The following is a 14,402-nucleotide window of genomic DNA, read 5'->3' as shown; positions in this document are numbered from 1 at the left end:
TAGAGGGTACAATTTATTTGAACCTGACGTCATTCTTAAATGATCTCTAACACACACCAAATCTTGCTCTTACCAACAAACTCTTTTATACTTTTCTCCATTCTGTCCAGTTTAATAATTACTTGCGCAAGCAGAGCGCGCAAGTAATCATTTCGCTTGGTCTCTTCAAAGTGAAGCCAAGTTTTTTTCAACCGTAAGTCTGTGCCTGGTTTGCTGGGACCAGTTACAGCATTACGTCATCGTTGAGAACTGGGACCAGAGTACATGGTGTGTATACGTATGTACTGGTCCCAGTTCTCAACGATGACGTAATGTTGTAACTGGTCCCAGCAAACCAGGCACAGACTTACGGTTGAAAAAAACTTGGCTTCACTTTTTGGAACCAAGTAACCACAGTATACTGCTAATCAAATTACAACTACATACTCTGTATGTAGTTGTAATGTGATTTGTAATTTGTAAATCTGTGCCTGGTCTTCTGGGACCAGACTACACAGATGGACATTTAGTTAATGTACTGTCTGTCTAGGACCTTTATAGCCCTAGAATGCTGTCATATTGCATACATTTCACCAACACAGGATCGAGGGCATGTGTTGGTATGTAATATCTCAGCCATTCTAGGGCTAGAACCTTTAATAGTGTTCCATGTGCAGGATAGGATCCAGGTGCACACTAGCCCCTTTCGGCACCCTCAGTTACTGCATATTTGTGTCCAAAATTCAGAAAAGGTAAGGGTTCCGAAAGGGGCTATGTGCACACAGACAATGATTTACAAACGAAAGCAGAGAGATTCACTGCTTTTTTCTCTTTTTCATTTGTGACGCAGCTTTAATCCTAAATTAATAAAACAAATTAGACCACTCTTTCAGGCCGTGACCACACACTCTGACAAGCAAATGTAGGCGTTAACTATAGGTCTACCGCCTACAGTAGGCTACGCCTATTACATTTTGTTTGACTCAGTTCCATAGATAAGTATTGTGAAAATATAGCTGCTGATCTACAAGATCACAACGCCTCGTGTTGCAAGCTGTTGGGAGCTTGTAGATCAGCTATTTTCCACATGTTTTACCTCTTTCTTATATTTAATTATTTGACAATTTAGCCAATGTTTGACTAGTTTTTTTTAATACTACCGGTATATTGTTTGTTGATTACTTCTGATGCAATAATAAGTTATTAAAAGTCCTTAAATTGTCACTTTACTGTCATCTGGGGTCCCCCCTAAAAGCATGTGGGGACCCCTCTGGGGGTCCCGACCCACATGTTGAGAACCTCTGAGTTAGATGTTAGTTTTGTTACTATTGGTTGATTGACATGTCACTGATAGGCCTGTCTGTCACACTTATGACATACTGTAATCGCCATCATAATCGTTTCCATGTCGCAAAAATGTTTCCAAAAATAGTGGAAATGGTTGATCTACAGCAGAGCCTAGGTGACCAGACTTTTTTGACTCCACGCAGGATCTCACTGTTGGCAAACGATGTACGTCATAACTCATAAGTGCTCCAAAAGCCATGCATTGGGGGGGCTAGCCAAATAATTAATGGATTACCGGTATGTTAAAAATGTAATTTAGATATCATGCTACTTGGACAGAATCATTGGTTACCTGGTATTTCAATAATAATAATACTTCGACATGATCATTGGTGTTTAGTTTAACTGGTATTTCAATGTACAATTGTGTCGCACTCGCAGATGAAGGAAGGAAGGGAAGGGTACTATGTTTACCCAGGGTAACTGGACTAAGCTCAAGAACTTGTTTACAGCCAGGCCCTGCTCATAGAACATTTCATGGTAGAGGTTCAATGCCTTGTCCAAGGGCACTTCAGCGGTGGTAATTTTAACGTGCCAGTCCGGGGATACGAACAAGCGACCTTCCGATATCAAGACCGCTCCGCAAACTGTTCGGCCACCGCTGCCTCTAATCAAACTTCTGCATAGATTTCATAGATGCTCCACAGACTTTTTTGACAGTTGTGTTGGATTCATGTTAATGTATATTTTTTAAATATACCACTAGAGGTACACGGACAAATGTGTCCATGGCAAGACTTGGTCTTGTCCATGGCAAATCTAACCAATCTAACAAAAAAAAGGTTAGATTTTTTTTTTGTTTTTTGTTCTTATTTTGATCTGTCTTATTTTGAATGCCAGTATCCAGCATTTCTTCAGAATACATTTGAGTGTGTACAAATGGAACCCTTAATTACGGGTCCATTTGGTTCCATTGTCTGCTCATTTGTATGTCTGTGGCAAAAGTGTCCACCACAAGCCTGACATGGCGATGACCCCTGAATGTTACAACATGTTAATGAAGTGTCCTGTAAGTCCATATGGGCTGAGATTCCTTGGAAGTATGACCCTTCGATCAATCTAATCTAAACCAAATCGTTGCAACGCATTGTGAGCTTGTAGATCGGCTATTTTCAGCGAATGTTCCCACCAGAATAAGGATGCTGGTTAGTTGGTCCTTGACCCCCTGTTGAAGACCCATGGTTTAGACTCGAGAACTTTAGACTGATGTTATTTTATTGGTTTACCTTTGATCCTAACTAGTTAACTGAGACAATACTGTCTCTCTGTGATCCTAGTTAATGGAGGCACTATGTGATTTATTTTTCAACCAGGACCGCTCGCCCACTTTCCCCGGTCTTCGGCACACACACACACACACACACACACACACACACACACACACACACACACACACACACACACACACACACACACACACACACACACACACGCTTTCGGCTGTGTTTCGACTGACCCCCTACCCCTCATACAACGACAATGTTGTATGAGTAATACAAATAACAAAACAAAAGCAATAAACAAAAATCACCAACCACAACAATCCAAATGCCTAGCCTAAATGCTTTTCAAAGCAAACTTATGTCATACAACCTCTAATCATTAGGGTTCATTATGACAATGAGCAGTGTTTAGTGACCTTCATAATGTCACTAAAAAGTCTTCCATTCCTTCCTTGTCCATTTTGAAAGGTGAGTGAAGTAAGACGTTCTCAAATTCATCACTATGCCAGTGTGGCTCAGGAGATAATCCTGGGGTTTATAAACAGAACATTCAGGGTTCAAGTCTTGTGAAGAACATTTTCAATGTCGATCTAAATTCTTAAAGGCTGGTTAAATATGAGTTCCCGATTGTACCTTACATCAGTGATACTCAACCTCAGGCCCGCGGGCCACATCAGGCCCGCGGGACCATTATGACTGGCCCACCAATATCTAAAAATAAGAAGAAAAAAAAATCTGGAAAATGAAATAAAAATAAATAAATCTGAATGAAGTTACTTATAATAATTACATTATTATAAGTAATACTATTATAGTTGTACTATTACTCGAACGAAAATAAAAGCTTGGGGGGGGGGGGGGGGGAGATGCAATGCAAATGAAAGACATATACTGTGTATCCCTATTCCCTGACATAATTTTATAGCTAAACGGACATAATTCTATTTTATTTGAATGATGAAACCCAGCTGCCATTAATAGTTCCGCGGAAATTGCGGAAATGGAAATTGCGGAAATTGCGGAAATGGAAATTGTGGAAATTGCGGAAATGCGGAAATGGTAATTGCGGAAATGGTGGAAATGGAAATTGCGGAAATAGAAATTGAGGAAATTGCGGAAATGGAAATTGCGGAAATTGCGGAAATGGTAATTGCGGAAATTGCGGAAATTGCTCTTCACTTATAGCTATCTATTTTCAGGTAGATTGTTTTATTTTACTCAGTCAGCCATATCACTACTCATTTTTTTTCATGAAAAAGGTCATAGCTGGGTAATCTATTTTCAGGCAAATTGTGTTTTATTTTACTCAGCCATAAAAATGTATTTTCTGTTAACCAACTTGCTGGCTGGCAGGCAGGCAGACAGCTACTCATAGACAGGCAGACAGACAGACAGCTACTCATGGAGAATTGGACAGGCAGGCAGTCAGACAGCTACTCATAGACAGGCAGACAGACAGCTACTCATGGAGAATTGGACAGGCAGGCAGACAGCTACTCATGGACAATTGGACAGGCAGGAAGGCAGACAGCTACTCATAGACAGACAGACAGCTACTCATGGACAATTGGACAGGCAGGAAGGCAGACAGCTACTCATAGACAGACAGACAGCTACTCATAGACAATTGGGCAGGCAGGCAGACAGCTACTCATAGACAGACAGACAGCTACTCATGGACAATTGGACAGGCAGGAAGGCAGACAGCTATACTCATAGACAGGCAGACAGACAGCTACTCATGGACAATTAGGCAGGCAGGCAGACAGCTACTCATAGACAGGCAGACAGACAGCTACTCATGGACAATTAGGCAGGCAGGCAGACAGCTACTCAGACAGGCAGACAGACAGCTACTCATGGACAATTGGACAGGCAGGCAGGCAGACAGACAGCTACTCATAGACAGGCAGGCAGACAGCTACTCATAGACAGGCAGACAGTAAGACAGCTACTCATTGACAGACAGACAAATAACTACTCATGGACAGACAGACAGACAGGCAGGCAGGCAGGCAGGCAGGCAGGCAGGCAGGCAGGCAGGCAAAGAGCTACTCATGTTATGTTATTATGTTATTATAACAGCTACTCATGTTATGTGCAATAATTTGTGCAGTTATGGAAACAGCTCTTTGTGTTTATGCAAGAAAATGTAACACATTTATTTATTTACATATTGTGTGCATGCACATTGTACTTTGATACATTTTGCGAAAATAAAGCAATTGAAAGAGAGAAGTTATCAAGTATCATTAATGTCGTAATTTTATCTACTGGCCCCTGGCCCCTTGCCATTTTTGTAATGTGGCCCACAGGTAAATCTATTTGAGTATCCCTGGTGTACTTGATATGTATTGTGTTATTTGTGTACTGCCTGTACTGTAGCCTACTTTATGGATAGGCTACGAGAGACATCTCAGCGCTAGCAAGGTCAGCCCTGCTGCATTAGTCATTATCTGATACTGTCTCGTGTCGCATTATTGTTCTCCCGGGCCCGCCGCCGCAGTAGCCGTACCGAAGGAATACCTCAACCGGATTATCACACACCACCCAGCCTGCACACACTACCTGTCTGTCGGAACCAGACGTGGAAGGGTTAACCTTTTCTGAATGGCCATGCTGGATTTGTTGTCTTGCCAAAGGTATACATGTTTACCTAAAGTAAATCTTTTCAGCAGATTCTGTGTTACCAAAGGTTCCCCCAGATTGCACCGGCAAAAAAAGAAAATGTTTTTTTTCCTCCTTTGAATGAATTTGCGGAGATTAAATGTGTTTTGAGATTATTAAATAAAATAAAAGTACTGAGGGAGTGTGACTTGTAATTTTGGCATTTAGCAGACATTTTCCATCCAGAGCTACTTAAAAGTTGCAACCTTATTACATAGGGATATTGGTGATAGGCCTACTGTATTCTTTAACAGACACTTTCCTGTTAAATACTGTTGTGAAATGCAGAAAACCCTCTGTGTGGCTCTAATAGGCTGGGTGACAATTCAGTTGAAGTATTACTTTGGTACGGCGAATGCAAATGTTGTCCAGCAGGGGAAGTGGTTCCACCAGGAGAACAATTAAATGATACACAGACTTGCAGGGTAAAAACATTCTGTTTATTGTAACCCGTGTTTGGCTCATTGTTGTGAACAAAAACTGCACTAGCTAGCTATGCCCATGACATTTTAAAAGGGCCCTGGCAGCTCTCTCTCACTGGGCACCCGAGCACAACTGATGAGTGGGTCTGCATGCCTGCAGTTTCCCTTTTATAGGAGAGGATCCTACCATAAACAGAGAACCAATTAACTCCCATCAGCTTATCTACAAGCTCACAGATATCAGATGAATATGAATAACTGACCAATCAAATAGATGTTCTATTTTAGACTAAACATAATTTGGATTTTCATTCATTTCAAAAGATAGTAGACATACTTTGCTCATCCACATTGTGAAACACCCCTACTCCTCAACAGTACTTGGCACCTTCCCCTCCCCTTCTTAAGCCGAATGGTTGAGTCCTGCTCTGGTTCAGCAGTTCAGATTCATACAGAGGAGTGCCAGCACTGGAGAGGCCATACATACAGGTGACAAACAAAGAGCCAAACAGACACACAGGTTACAATAAATTGAATGCATGAATTTGTGAATGCATTCAACACTCAGTATTGGCATTAGATGCATTCGATTATGTTAGGCCCTGTCTGCCCCACTATACCCTGCACTTCAGTTGCTTCCAAACGGCCCGGTGGTCACTCTAAATTAATAGTTGGATGCAGCTGTGTGTTGTGTTTGCGTGCGTGCAATGTCCTTAATCAAAGCGTGTGTGTGTGTGTGTGTATAGGGCACAGGCTGCCCCGTGACTATAATTATCATTGTTTTAATATCCACTGTGTTTCTTAAAGGAGCCTGGATGGACATGGATTTGGCTACAATGTTAATGCTATCAGGAAGCACCCTTGCGCTCCCCATCCTGGTTTTCATCATTTCCTTTGTATTCTGGCCTGCTGCCGTCATCAAGCTTTATAACTGGTAAGTACTGTGTGTATTACCAGTTACGGTGGTGGCAAGTAAGTACTTTTACTTAAGTACTGTACTTATTATAATTATAGTATAATAGTTATAATGGGTTTGTATAGGAAGGGGGCGGGGACGCTAAAATGAATATCGAATATCTAAATACTGACTGAAGCAACTTAGAAACTCTCTGGGGTGTTCACATAAGACTGAGTAGACGATTTAATGACCAAAGGTTTTTTTTAAAGTGAAATATCCCCTTTAAGTACAACTGAATGCGGGCGGCAGTGAATCAGGGGTATAGAGTCAGTGGCCGGTAGAGCGGCCGCCGGCCCGATGGGAACCGCAAAGGTTCCCAGTTCTAACGCGGACAGTGTCGAAGTGTCCTTGAGCAAGACTCTGAACCCTAATTGCTCCCAATGCGCAGGTTCGTGCCTTGCATGGTTCCTTCTGCATGAATATGTGTGAATGTATTGCACAATTTATGTAAAGCTCTTTGGATAAAACAAACATAATATTGTGTATGTCTTGTCTGTATCTTCAACCGTGACGTCATGGACGCAAAACAAATTTCAGTGCAAGCTGACAATAAAGTTGTATCGTATCATATCGTAAAAGCACCTTCTTTTCTTGTCTTCACTCCTCTCCTCTGTCGTAGGCTTTCGAGGCATAGGCTGGGTCTGAAAGTAGACTATCTTTCTTGTGGGGAGTACAGGTTCTGTTATTCCCACCGTGGGAAGCCAGGGGGCGCCACACCTTCCGTCCTGCTACTGCATGGCTTCTCACTGAACAAAGACATGTGGCTCTATATGGTCAAGGTATCACAACAATTTTGTATATATAATGTAACTTAATGACTAGTATTAAAATGTTATTGTCTTTTTTTTTGTCCAATGTATTTGTGTTTAGTTCATAAAGATAACATAACTAAATGTTTTCAGGATTCCATTTCCAATAGAAAAAATAAGAATTCAGGATTTCAATTCAAATATAGCAAAAATAGCTGATCTACAAAATCAAAATGCGTCGCAGTGCGACATGTTTTAAGCTTGTAGATCTGCTATTTTTGTATGACAGTATGTGACCCTCTGGAGTGAGTGTGGAACTATAGTGGCCCTCTCCATTGTCAAAGTTGCCCAGCCCTGGTTTAGCAGACTTGCTAAATGGTCAGAAGTGCAATAATCTCCAAAGTATGTTACAGAAGGGAAATAACATGAAATCCTGCGCAAAGATAATTGTGCTTCAAAGAAAACTAGGATATCGGGCAAACATCGAAACCTAGATTAGTTGGAATACTAATAATATCGGTATGTTTTTGTGTACAGTGCCTACCAAAGAGCCAGCATGTTGTGTGTTTGGACATGCCTGGACATGAAGGGACCAGCAGGACAAATGCTGAAGATTACTGCATAGAGGGACAAGTCAAACGTATACATCAGGTAATAATAACTAATATTGTTATGGTCCTTTTCGCACACATCGTCATAGAATGTAATGGAATAAAGTTAAGACGCGTGTTTGTCTGTGTATAGTTTGTACAGAGCGTCTGTCTCGACAGACGTCCATTCCACCTGGTCGGTACGTCCATGGGAGGGAACGTAGCGGGGGTGTACGCTGCTCGCTTCCCCGCTCACCTGTCAGGAGTCACCCTCATCTGCCCTGCAGGTACCTAACACCCCAGACAGCTCACCTGTCAGGAGTCACCCTCATCTGCCCTGCAGGTACACACCTAATACCCCAGACAGCTCACCTGTCAGGAGTCACCCTCATCTGCCCTGCAGGTACTACACACTATAACACCCCAGACAGCTCACCTGTCAGGAGTCACCCTCATCTGCCCTGCAGGTACTACACACTATAACACCCCAGACAGCTCACCTGTCAGGAGTCACCCTCATCTGCCCTGCAGGTACATACTAACACCCCAGACAGCTCACCTGTCAGGAGTCACCCTCATCTGCCCTGCAGGTACATACTAACACCCCAGACAGCTCACCTGTCAGGAGTCACCCTCATCTGCCCTGCACTACACACTAACACCCCAGACAGCTCACTTGTCAGGAGTCACCCTCATTTGCCCGGCAGGTATACACACTAACACCCCAGACAGCTCACCTGTCAGGAGTCACCCTCATCTGCCCTGCAGGTACTACACACTAACCCCAGACAGCTCACCTGTCAGGAGTCACCCTCATCTGCCCGGCAGGTACACAATCACCTATTCACTCAACCTGTCATCCAATCAAAATGGTAAATGGTGCATTTATATAGCGCCTTTATCCAAGGCGCTTTACAGAGATTGTGCATTACATTCACCCATTCACACACACATTCACACACCGATGCCGGAGGAAACCATGCAAGGCACCAACCAGCACATCAGGAGCAATTAGGGGTTCAGTGTCTTGCTCAAGGACACTGAGCAACTCACAACGCGGTGCGAAGCGACAGATCTGCTATTTTTTCTAGTTTGGGTCCTGCGCAACCATCTAATTTGTCTTTTGGGTCACAGGGTAAAAGGTTTGGGAACCGCTTATCTAGACAATACGTTGCACAGGTTAGGTACTGTACTGTAACCCATTTTGGCCTGACGTCAGTTTTCTGAAATACCTCATGTTTCTGTATCAGTGGTCCTCAATATTTCATGTCAAGGAACCCGAAAAATGTATGTAACCCCATCTAAAAATATGTTGTTCCATGGACAGCCCAGAAGCAAAGATTTGAGTTAAAGAGAAAATGGGTTAAGCACAATTTTGAGGTATTTCCAATTTCCAATACTTTTACTTCTACTCCACTACACCTCAAAGTGTCAAATATGTAGAGAAAGAACATCAGCACACTATAGTTTCTAGAGCTCCATGAGACTTACTTTATTTAGAGGCAACAATTTGCAATGTTTCGACCTACTGGGTCTTCATCAGGCAAATACTGATTCTTGTATTTCGTCCCAGGGTTGGTTGCCCCCACAGAGAGTGTGTTTATAAAGAAAATGAAGGAGATAGAGAACAGTCAGAATGTCCAAGATATTCCTCTGATCCCGTCCACACCACAAGAGATGGAAGACATGCTGACACTCTGCTGTGATGTACGCTTCAAAATACCTCGACAGGTACAGTATTACTACAGTACTACCACCACTAGTACTGTAACTATACTCACTGGTAGATAGATAGATAGAGTTTTTATTAAAGTGTCCTACATCATAAGATGCCCAGCCCGCACGGGCTTACAAGACACTCACAAAATTGTACATATATAATAATACATATATACACAAATAGACAGTTTCCAAAAACAAAAACTTCATTACTGAACAACCAATTTAACATACTCTTAATACTTTAATATCGCTATCTATGCTGCTGCATTGCAAAAAATAAGTTTTACTCTTATATACCTGTACACAAGTAAGTACAAAGTACAACATTGAACCTTAAAGGGCCTTGCAAACGGGGAGCGATAAAACGTGCCTATGGTTCATTTTCAATGAGACCTGCGTTTTTGCAAGCATATTTACCGGAGCAGCGTGATTACATTATTTTGCCGTTTTCTTCTACAGATTATCCAGTCAATCATTGATGTACCGATCCCCAACAAAGCCTTCTACAGGAAGGTAGGCTACAGTATTACTACAAGTACTACCACTATTACTATAAGTATCACCACCTCACTGGTACTCCTAGTACTACTACTACTAGGTGAGAAGGAGTTTGACTACTACTACTACCTTACACTGGCACTACTAGTACTAGTACTACACTACATCCCACCTAATGAAACTCAATTACTAGAAGGTATTACTGTGTTCTATTACTGTTATTTCTATTTATATTACTGCTGTTACTACAACTATACTCTACTTTCAAGACGACGACAGGCCCAGGAAAGCCAACTCGGATCGTGACAAATCATGACAACAAACAAAAAACATTGGGCCGAACAAATAATTGGAAAGAAGCCAGGTTACATAATTATTTTTTGTTGTTTTTCTTCTTTGTAATTATTTGTTTGGTCCCAAAATATTGTGCTTGTTGTCCATGGGGAAAATTAACGGGGGATTATTTCCTGGGCCTGTCGTCGTCATGAAAGGGAGTGGGACTGTGACGCTTTATAGCGCCTCTAAAATAACTTATTTCTCTTTTGGTTAGCTTTAAAGTGGTCTCTTGTAGCAGTGGTATTGCAGTGTGATGTGTTGTGAGCTTGCATATCTGCAATTAAAAAAATCACACTCGTGTGAAATGAGGGGCGCTCTTGTCATCGTACATCAATTTATGTTAGCGGACATTTGACATTGCTACATAAGATACATAAGGTGGTCCCTTATTGGCCAATGGCTCCCACTTGTTTGTTTAAAGAGCAGCGGGATTACATTATGTTGCTGTTTGCAGATTCTACAGGGACTCATTGATGAACGGATCCCCAACAATGACTTCTACAGAGAAGGTGAGTGCTACTTACTACTACTACATACTAAATGCTGTAATACTGCTGATACTATGTTTTCTTGGGATTCTACAATTTGTGTGTGTGTGTGTGTGTGTGTGTGTGTGTGTGTGTGTGTGTGTGTGTGTGTGTGTGTGTGTGTGTGTGTGTGTGTGTGTGTGTGTGTGTGTGTGTGTGTGTGCATACTGTACTTCTGTGTGTGTGTGTGTGTGTGTGTGTGTGTGTGCATACTGTACTTCTGTGTGTGTGTGTGCATACTGTACTTCTGTGTGTTTGTGTCTGCGTGTGCATACTGTACTTCTGTGTGTTTGTGTCCATCTCAGCGTTTCTGGAGATTGTAGGAGAAAGGTCTCGTCATTCTCTCCAGGACAACCTGCACCTGATCACAGCGCCCCTCCAGGTGATCTGGGGGAAACACGACAAGGTAACAAAGCACATTGTGTAAATCCCCGTCCATATACTGTAGTCTCTGTATGTGCATAACTGTAGACAGTCCTGAGTTTCCTGTTCAGGTTCTGTTTCCAATAGCGTTGATAGATTGGCTCGGCACTGTCGGCAGCAGACTTGTACAATCACAAATGGCGGGTGTCATAATCTTTACGGTTTAAATCGTATGCTGTCGAGCCAACTAAACAAAGCTACGGGAAGCTGAACTGGAACGACACACTGGTAAAGCATATCACTTGTTTACAGTACGGTCCACCATTTTCAATTCATCAGAATTGAAAAGCACACAATGACAACTTTTGGTATTCCACACTTCTCATGAAGTGTTATTATCAAACCGATGACCTTGTGCGGGAGGTGCAGAGTTATCATCAGCGAAAGTACAGCACCTCAAACAGACCACCAAATGCAGATGATATAAAATTATCTTCAGTTCAGTTCAGTTCAGTTTATTTTCGGAAGGAGGACATACATTCATACATTGCACACAAATTCCAACATTTTTCATATTCATTATTATTATTATTTTTTATATATGTTTTTTTTTTTTTTTTTTTTTTTAGTGTCCATAGGTCCTGTCCTTTCCGAAAAAGGGTTAGGGAGAAGCCATAGGCTTGTCGTGCCCTACCCCTGGAGTCCATTTGTTTACGTGTAGCAGGCCGTGCCTGCTTACACAGTGCATTACATTCATGCTGTCCTTATGTATGTACATTAATCTACACACATTCATGTATACATATATATATTACATACAACATACATACATAGACACATCCATATACTAATAACTGTAAATAACAACACTTACAGTAGCAACAATAACAGTAGTAATAATGGTATAATATATATCTATATACAATATACAGCACACATGCAGCACATAATATTATATTATACATACGTACAATATATATATATATATATATATATACACACACCATATAACACATACAATTTGTGGTGTGGTTTACCATTAGTGGTCTACCAATAATATGTAATATCTTATATATAATAATAATATATAATAACTTATATATTTCATAATGTATGGTATACTATAGTAATAAGACTATATAATTATATAGTACAGTCCGTCCTGTTTCCCCTTTTGTGATGCCATTAGTGCTCTTTACTTCTGTATTTATCGAAGATAGTTTTTTTTACTCTAGTTTTGAATTGGTTTATGTTTCCACAGTGCTTTAGTTCATCCTCCAGCTCATTCCACAGTGTGACTCCGTAAGAGGAGATGCTCCTTGTTTTTAAGTTTGTGCGCATCACAGGTTTCTTGAAGTTAAGTGGTCCTCTTAGGTTGTATCCCCCTTCCTTATCGAGAAATTTGTCCTGTACATTTACCGGTAGTTGCTTATATCTTGCTTTGTACATGATTTGTAGAATTTTTACATTGACCATATCTGTGAACTTCAGGAGGTGTGATTGTATGAACAGTGGGTGTGTGTGGTCCCGGTATCCTGCATTGTTTATTACTCTTAGTGCTCTCTTTTGTAGTATAATCAGTGGATTTATGGTTGATTGGTAGGTGTTTCCCCATACCTCAGAGCAGTAGTTCAGGTAGGGTAGGATCATTGCGCAGTACAGCGTGTGCAATGAGCTGGGGTTGAGAAGGTGCCTTGCCCTATTTATAACCGAGATGCTCTTTGCCATCTTGTTCCCCACATATTTTATATGGGGTCTCCAGCAGAGCCTATGGTCTAGGATCACTCCCAAGAATTTGTTTTCATAAACTCTTTCTATTTTGTTATTATCTATAATCAGCTGGATATCTATTTGTAATTGGCGGTTTCCGAATACCATACATTTTGTTTTACTTAAATTTAAGGATAGTATCTCAGGAGGAAACGATTCTATAAAGTGTTTCTCAGTTAAACCCAGTTCTTAATCCCATTTCATAATCACCAATAAGCTATGAGGAGGGTGAATGTCAACAAAGGTACTTCGGCACGGACCTAGATGGACGTCATTCTACTAGGGTCTACTATAATAGGCCTATATTCCGAACGGTATGCTTCCACTACTTGGAAGGCATAAGTCTACTGACAGTCCCTTGAACTATCCATCCATCCATAATGTTGGGCTTCCTTTAAAACTGAAACTAAAAGTACCACTAAAGGTAGTCATTGAACTGTTTACTACTAGTAAACAGTCCAATGATATCCAGCAATGAGCCAAACAGAACCTGGCAGTATTTGTAACAATATATATAAATATATTGATAGAAAATGGCAAATATTTAGGAAAAATATAAAACCCTAGTTCATACTGTACAAGGAATGTGTTTGCAGAGACAGTATAGCTACACAGACGTCAACAAGACAAAAGTACATTACCGTTTATAAAATAGTCTGACAGCAGAACATTCCTAACCGTTTTATCCGCCCCATAGGTGGTCGATGTCTCAGGAGCGTCTGTGATGCAGAAGGTCCACCCTGACTGTCGGGTGACACTTTTGGACGACTGCGGTCACTCTGTCGTCATTGAGAGACCCCAGAAGACTGCTGAGCTCCTCATGGACTTTCTGTCTGCCCATGAAGTCAACGGCAACCGCAACACTTTGTTCTGAGAAACCATTTTTTTTTAATTTCAAGAAGAAGAGAATAATATAAATGTTAGATAAAGACACATTGTTATGAGAAACCATTTTTTTTAAAGGTTAGATAAAATACAGAATAGAGAAATTGGATGACGGTGATTAAGGCAATATTTGATTCTCACGATTCTCATCAAAAATGATGTTTTATCTCGATTATTTTGTCATATTTGTCTATTATTTTTGTTATTTAACTAGTCTATCCCAGTAAATGATATAATACCAGAGAGGGGCATGTACAAAGGAAGGAAGGAAGGAGACCTACAGTATGTAGCAGTCACATAAACTCTGACCTACAGAGCAGTGGTTGCAATGTACTGTATTTTGGATACAGACTCCACCTGAAAATA

At 41.1% G+C, this 14,402-nt stretch overlaps 1 protein-coding gene across 1 annotated transcript; it reads left to right on the top strand.

Moving 5' to 3' along the window:
- Nucleotides 1-6,976: 6,976 nt before the first annotated feature.
- On the top strand, nucleotides 6,977-14,025 carry LOC308320699 (monoacylglycerol lipase abhd6-B-like; the record flags this gene model as incomplete). The annotated part of the gene is made up of 10 exons (XM_080771344.1): nucleotides 6,977-6,984; nucleotides 7,216-7,375; nucleotides 7,883-7,996; nucleotides 8,090-8,222; nucleotides 8,680-8,703; nucleotides 9,509-9,666; nucleotides 10,117-10,170; nucleotides 10,946-11,000; nucleotides 11,324-11,424; nucleotides 13,849-14,025. The coding sequence occupies 10 exons, from the start codon at nucleotides 6,977-6,979 to the stop codon at nucleotides 14,023-14,025; spliced, it is 984 nt and encodes a 327-aa protein (XP_080627470.1).
- Between the last annotated feature and the right edge of the window lie 377 nt (nucleotides 14,026-14,402).

This window comes from Protomyctophum bolini (genome assembly GCF_963924005.1).
Source record: "Protomyctophum bolini genome assembly, chromosome: 1".
Classification (NCBI taxonomy): domain Eukaryota; kingdom Metazoa; phylum Chordata; class Actinopteri; order Myctophiformes; family Myctophidae; genus Protomyctophum; species Protomyctophum bolini.
This window is presented reverse-complemented; position numbering and strand designations above follow the sequence as displayed.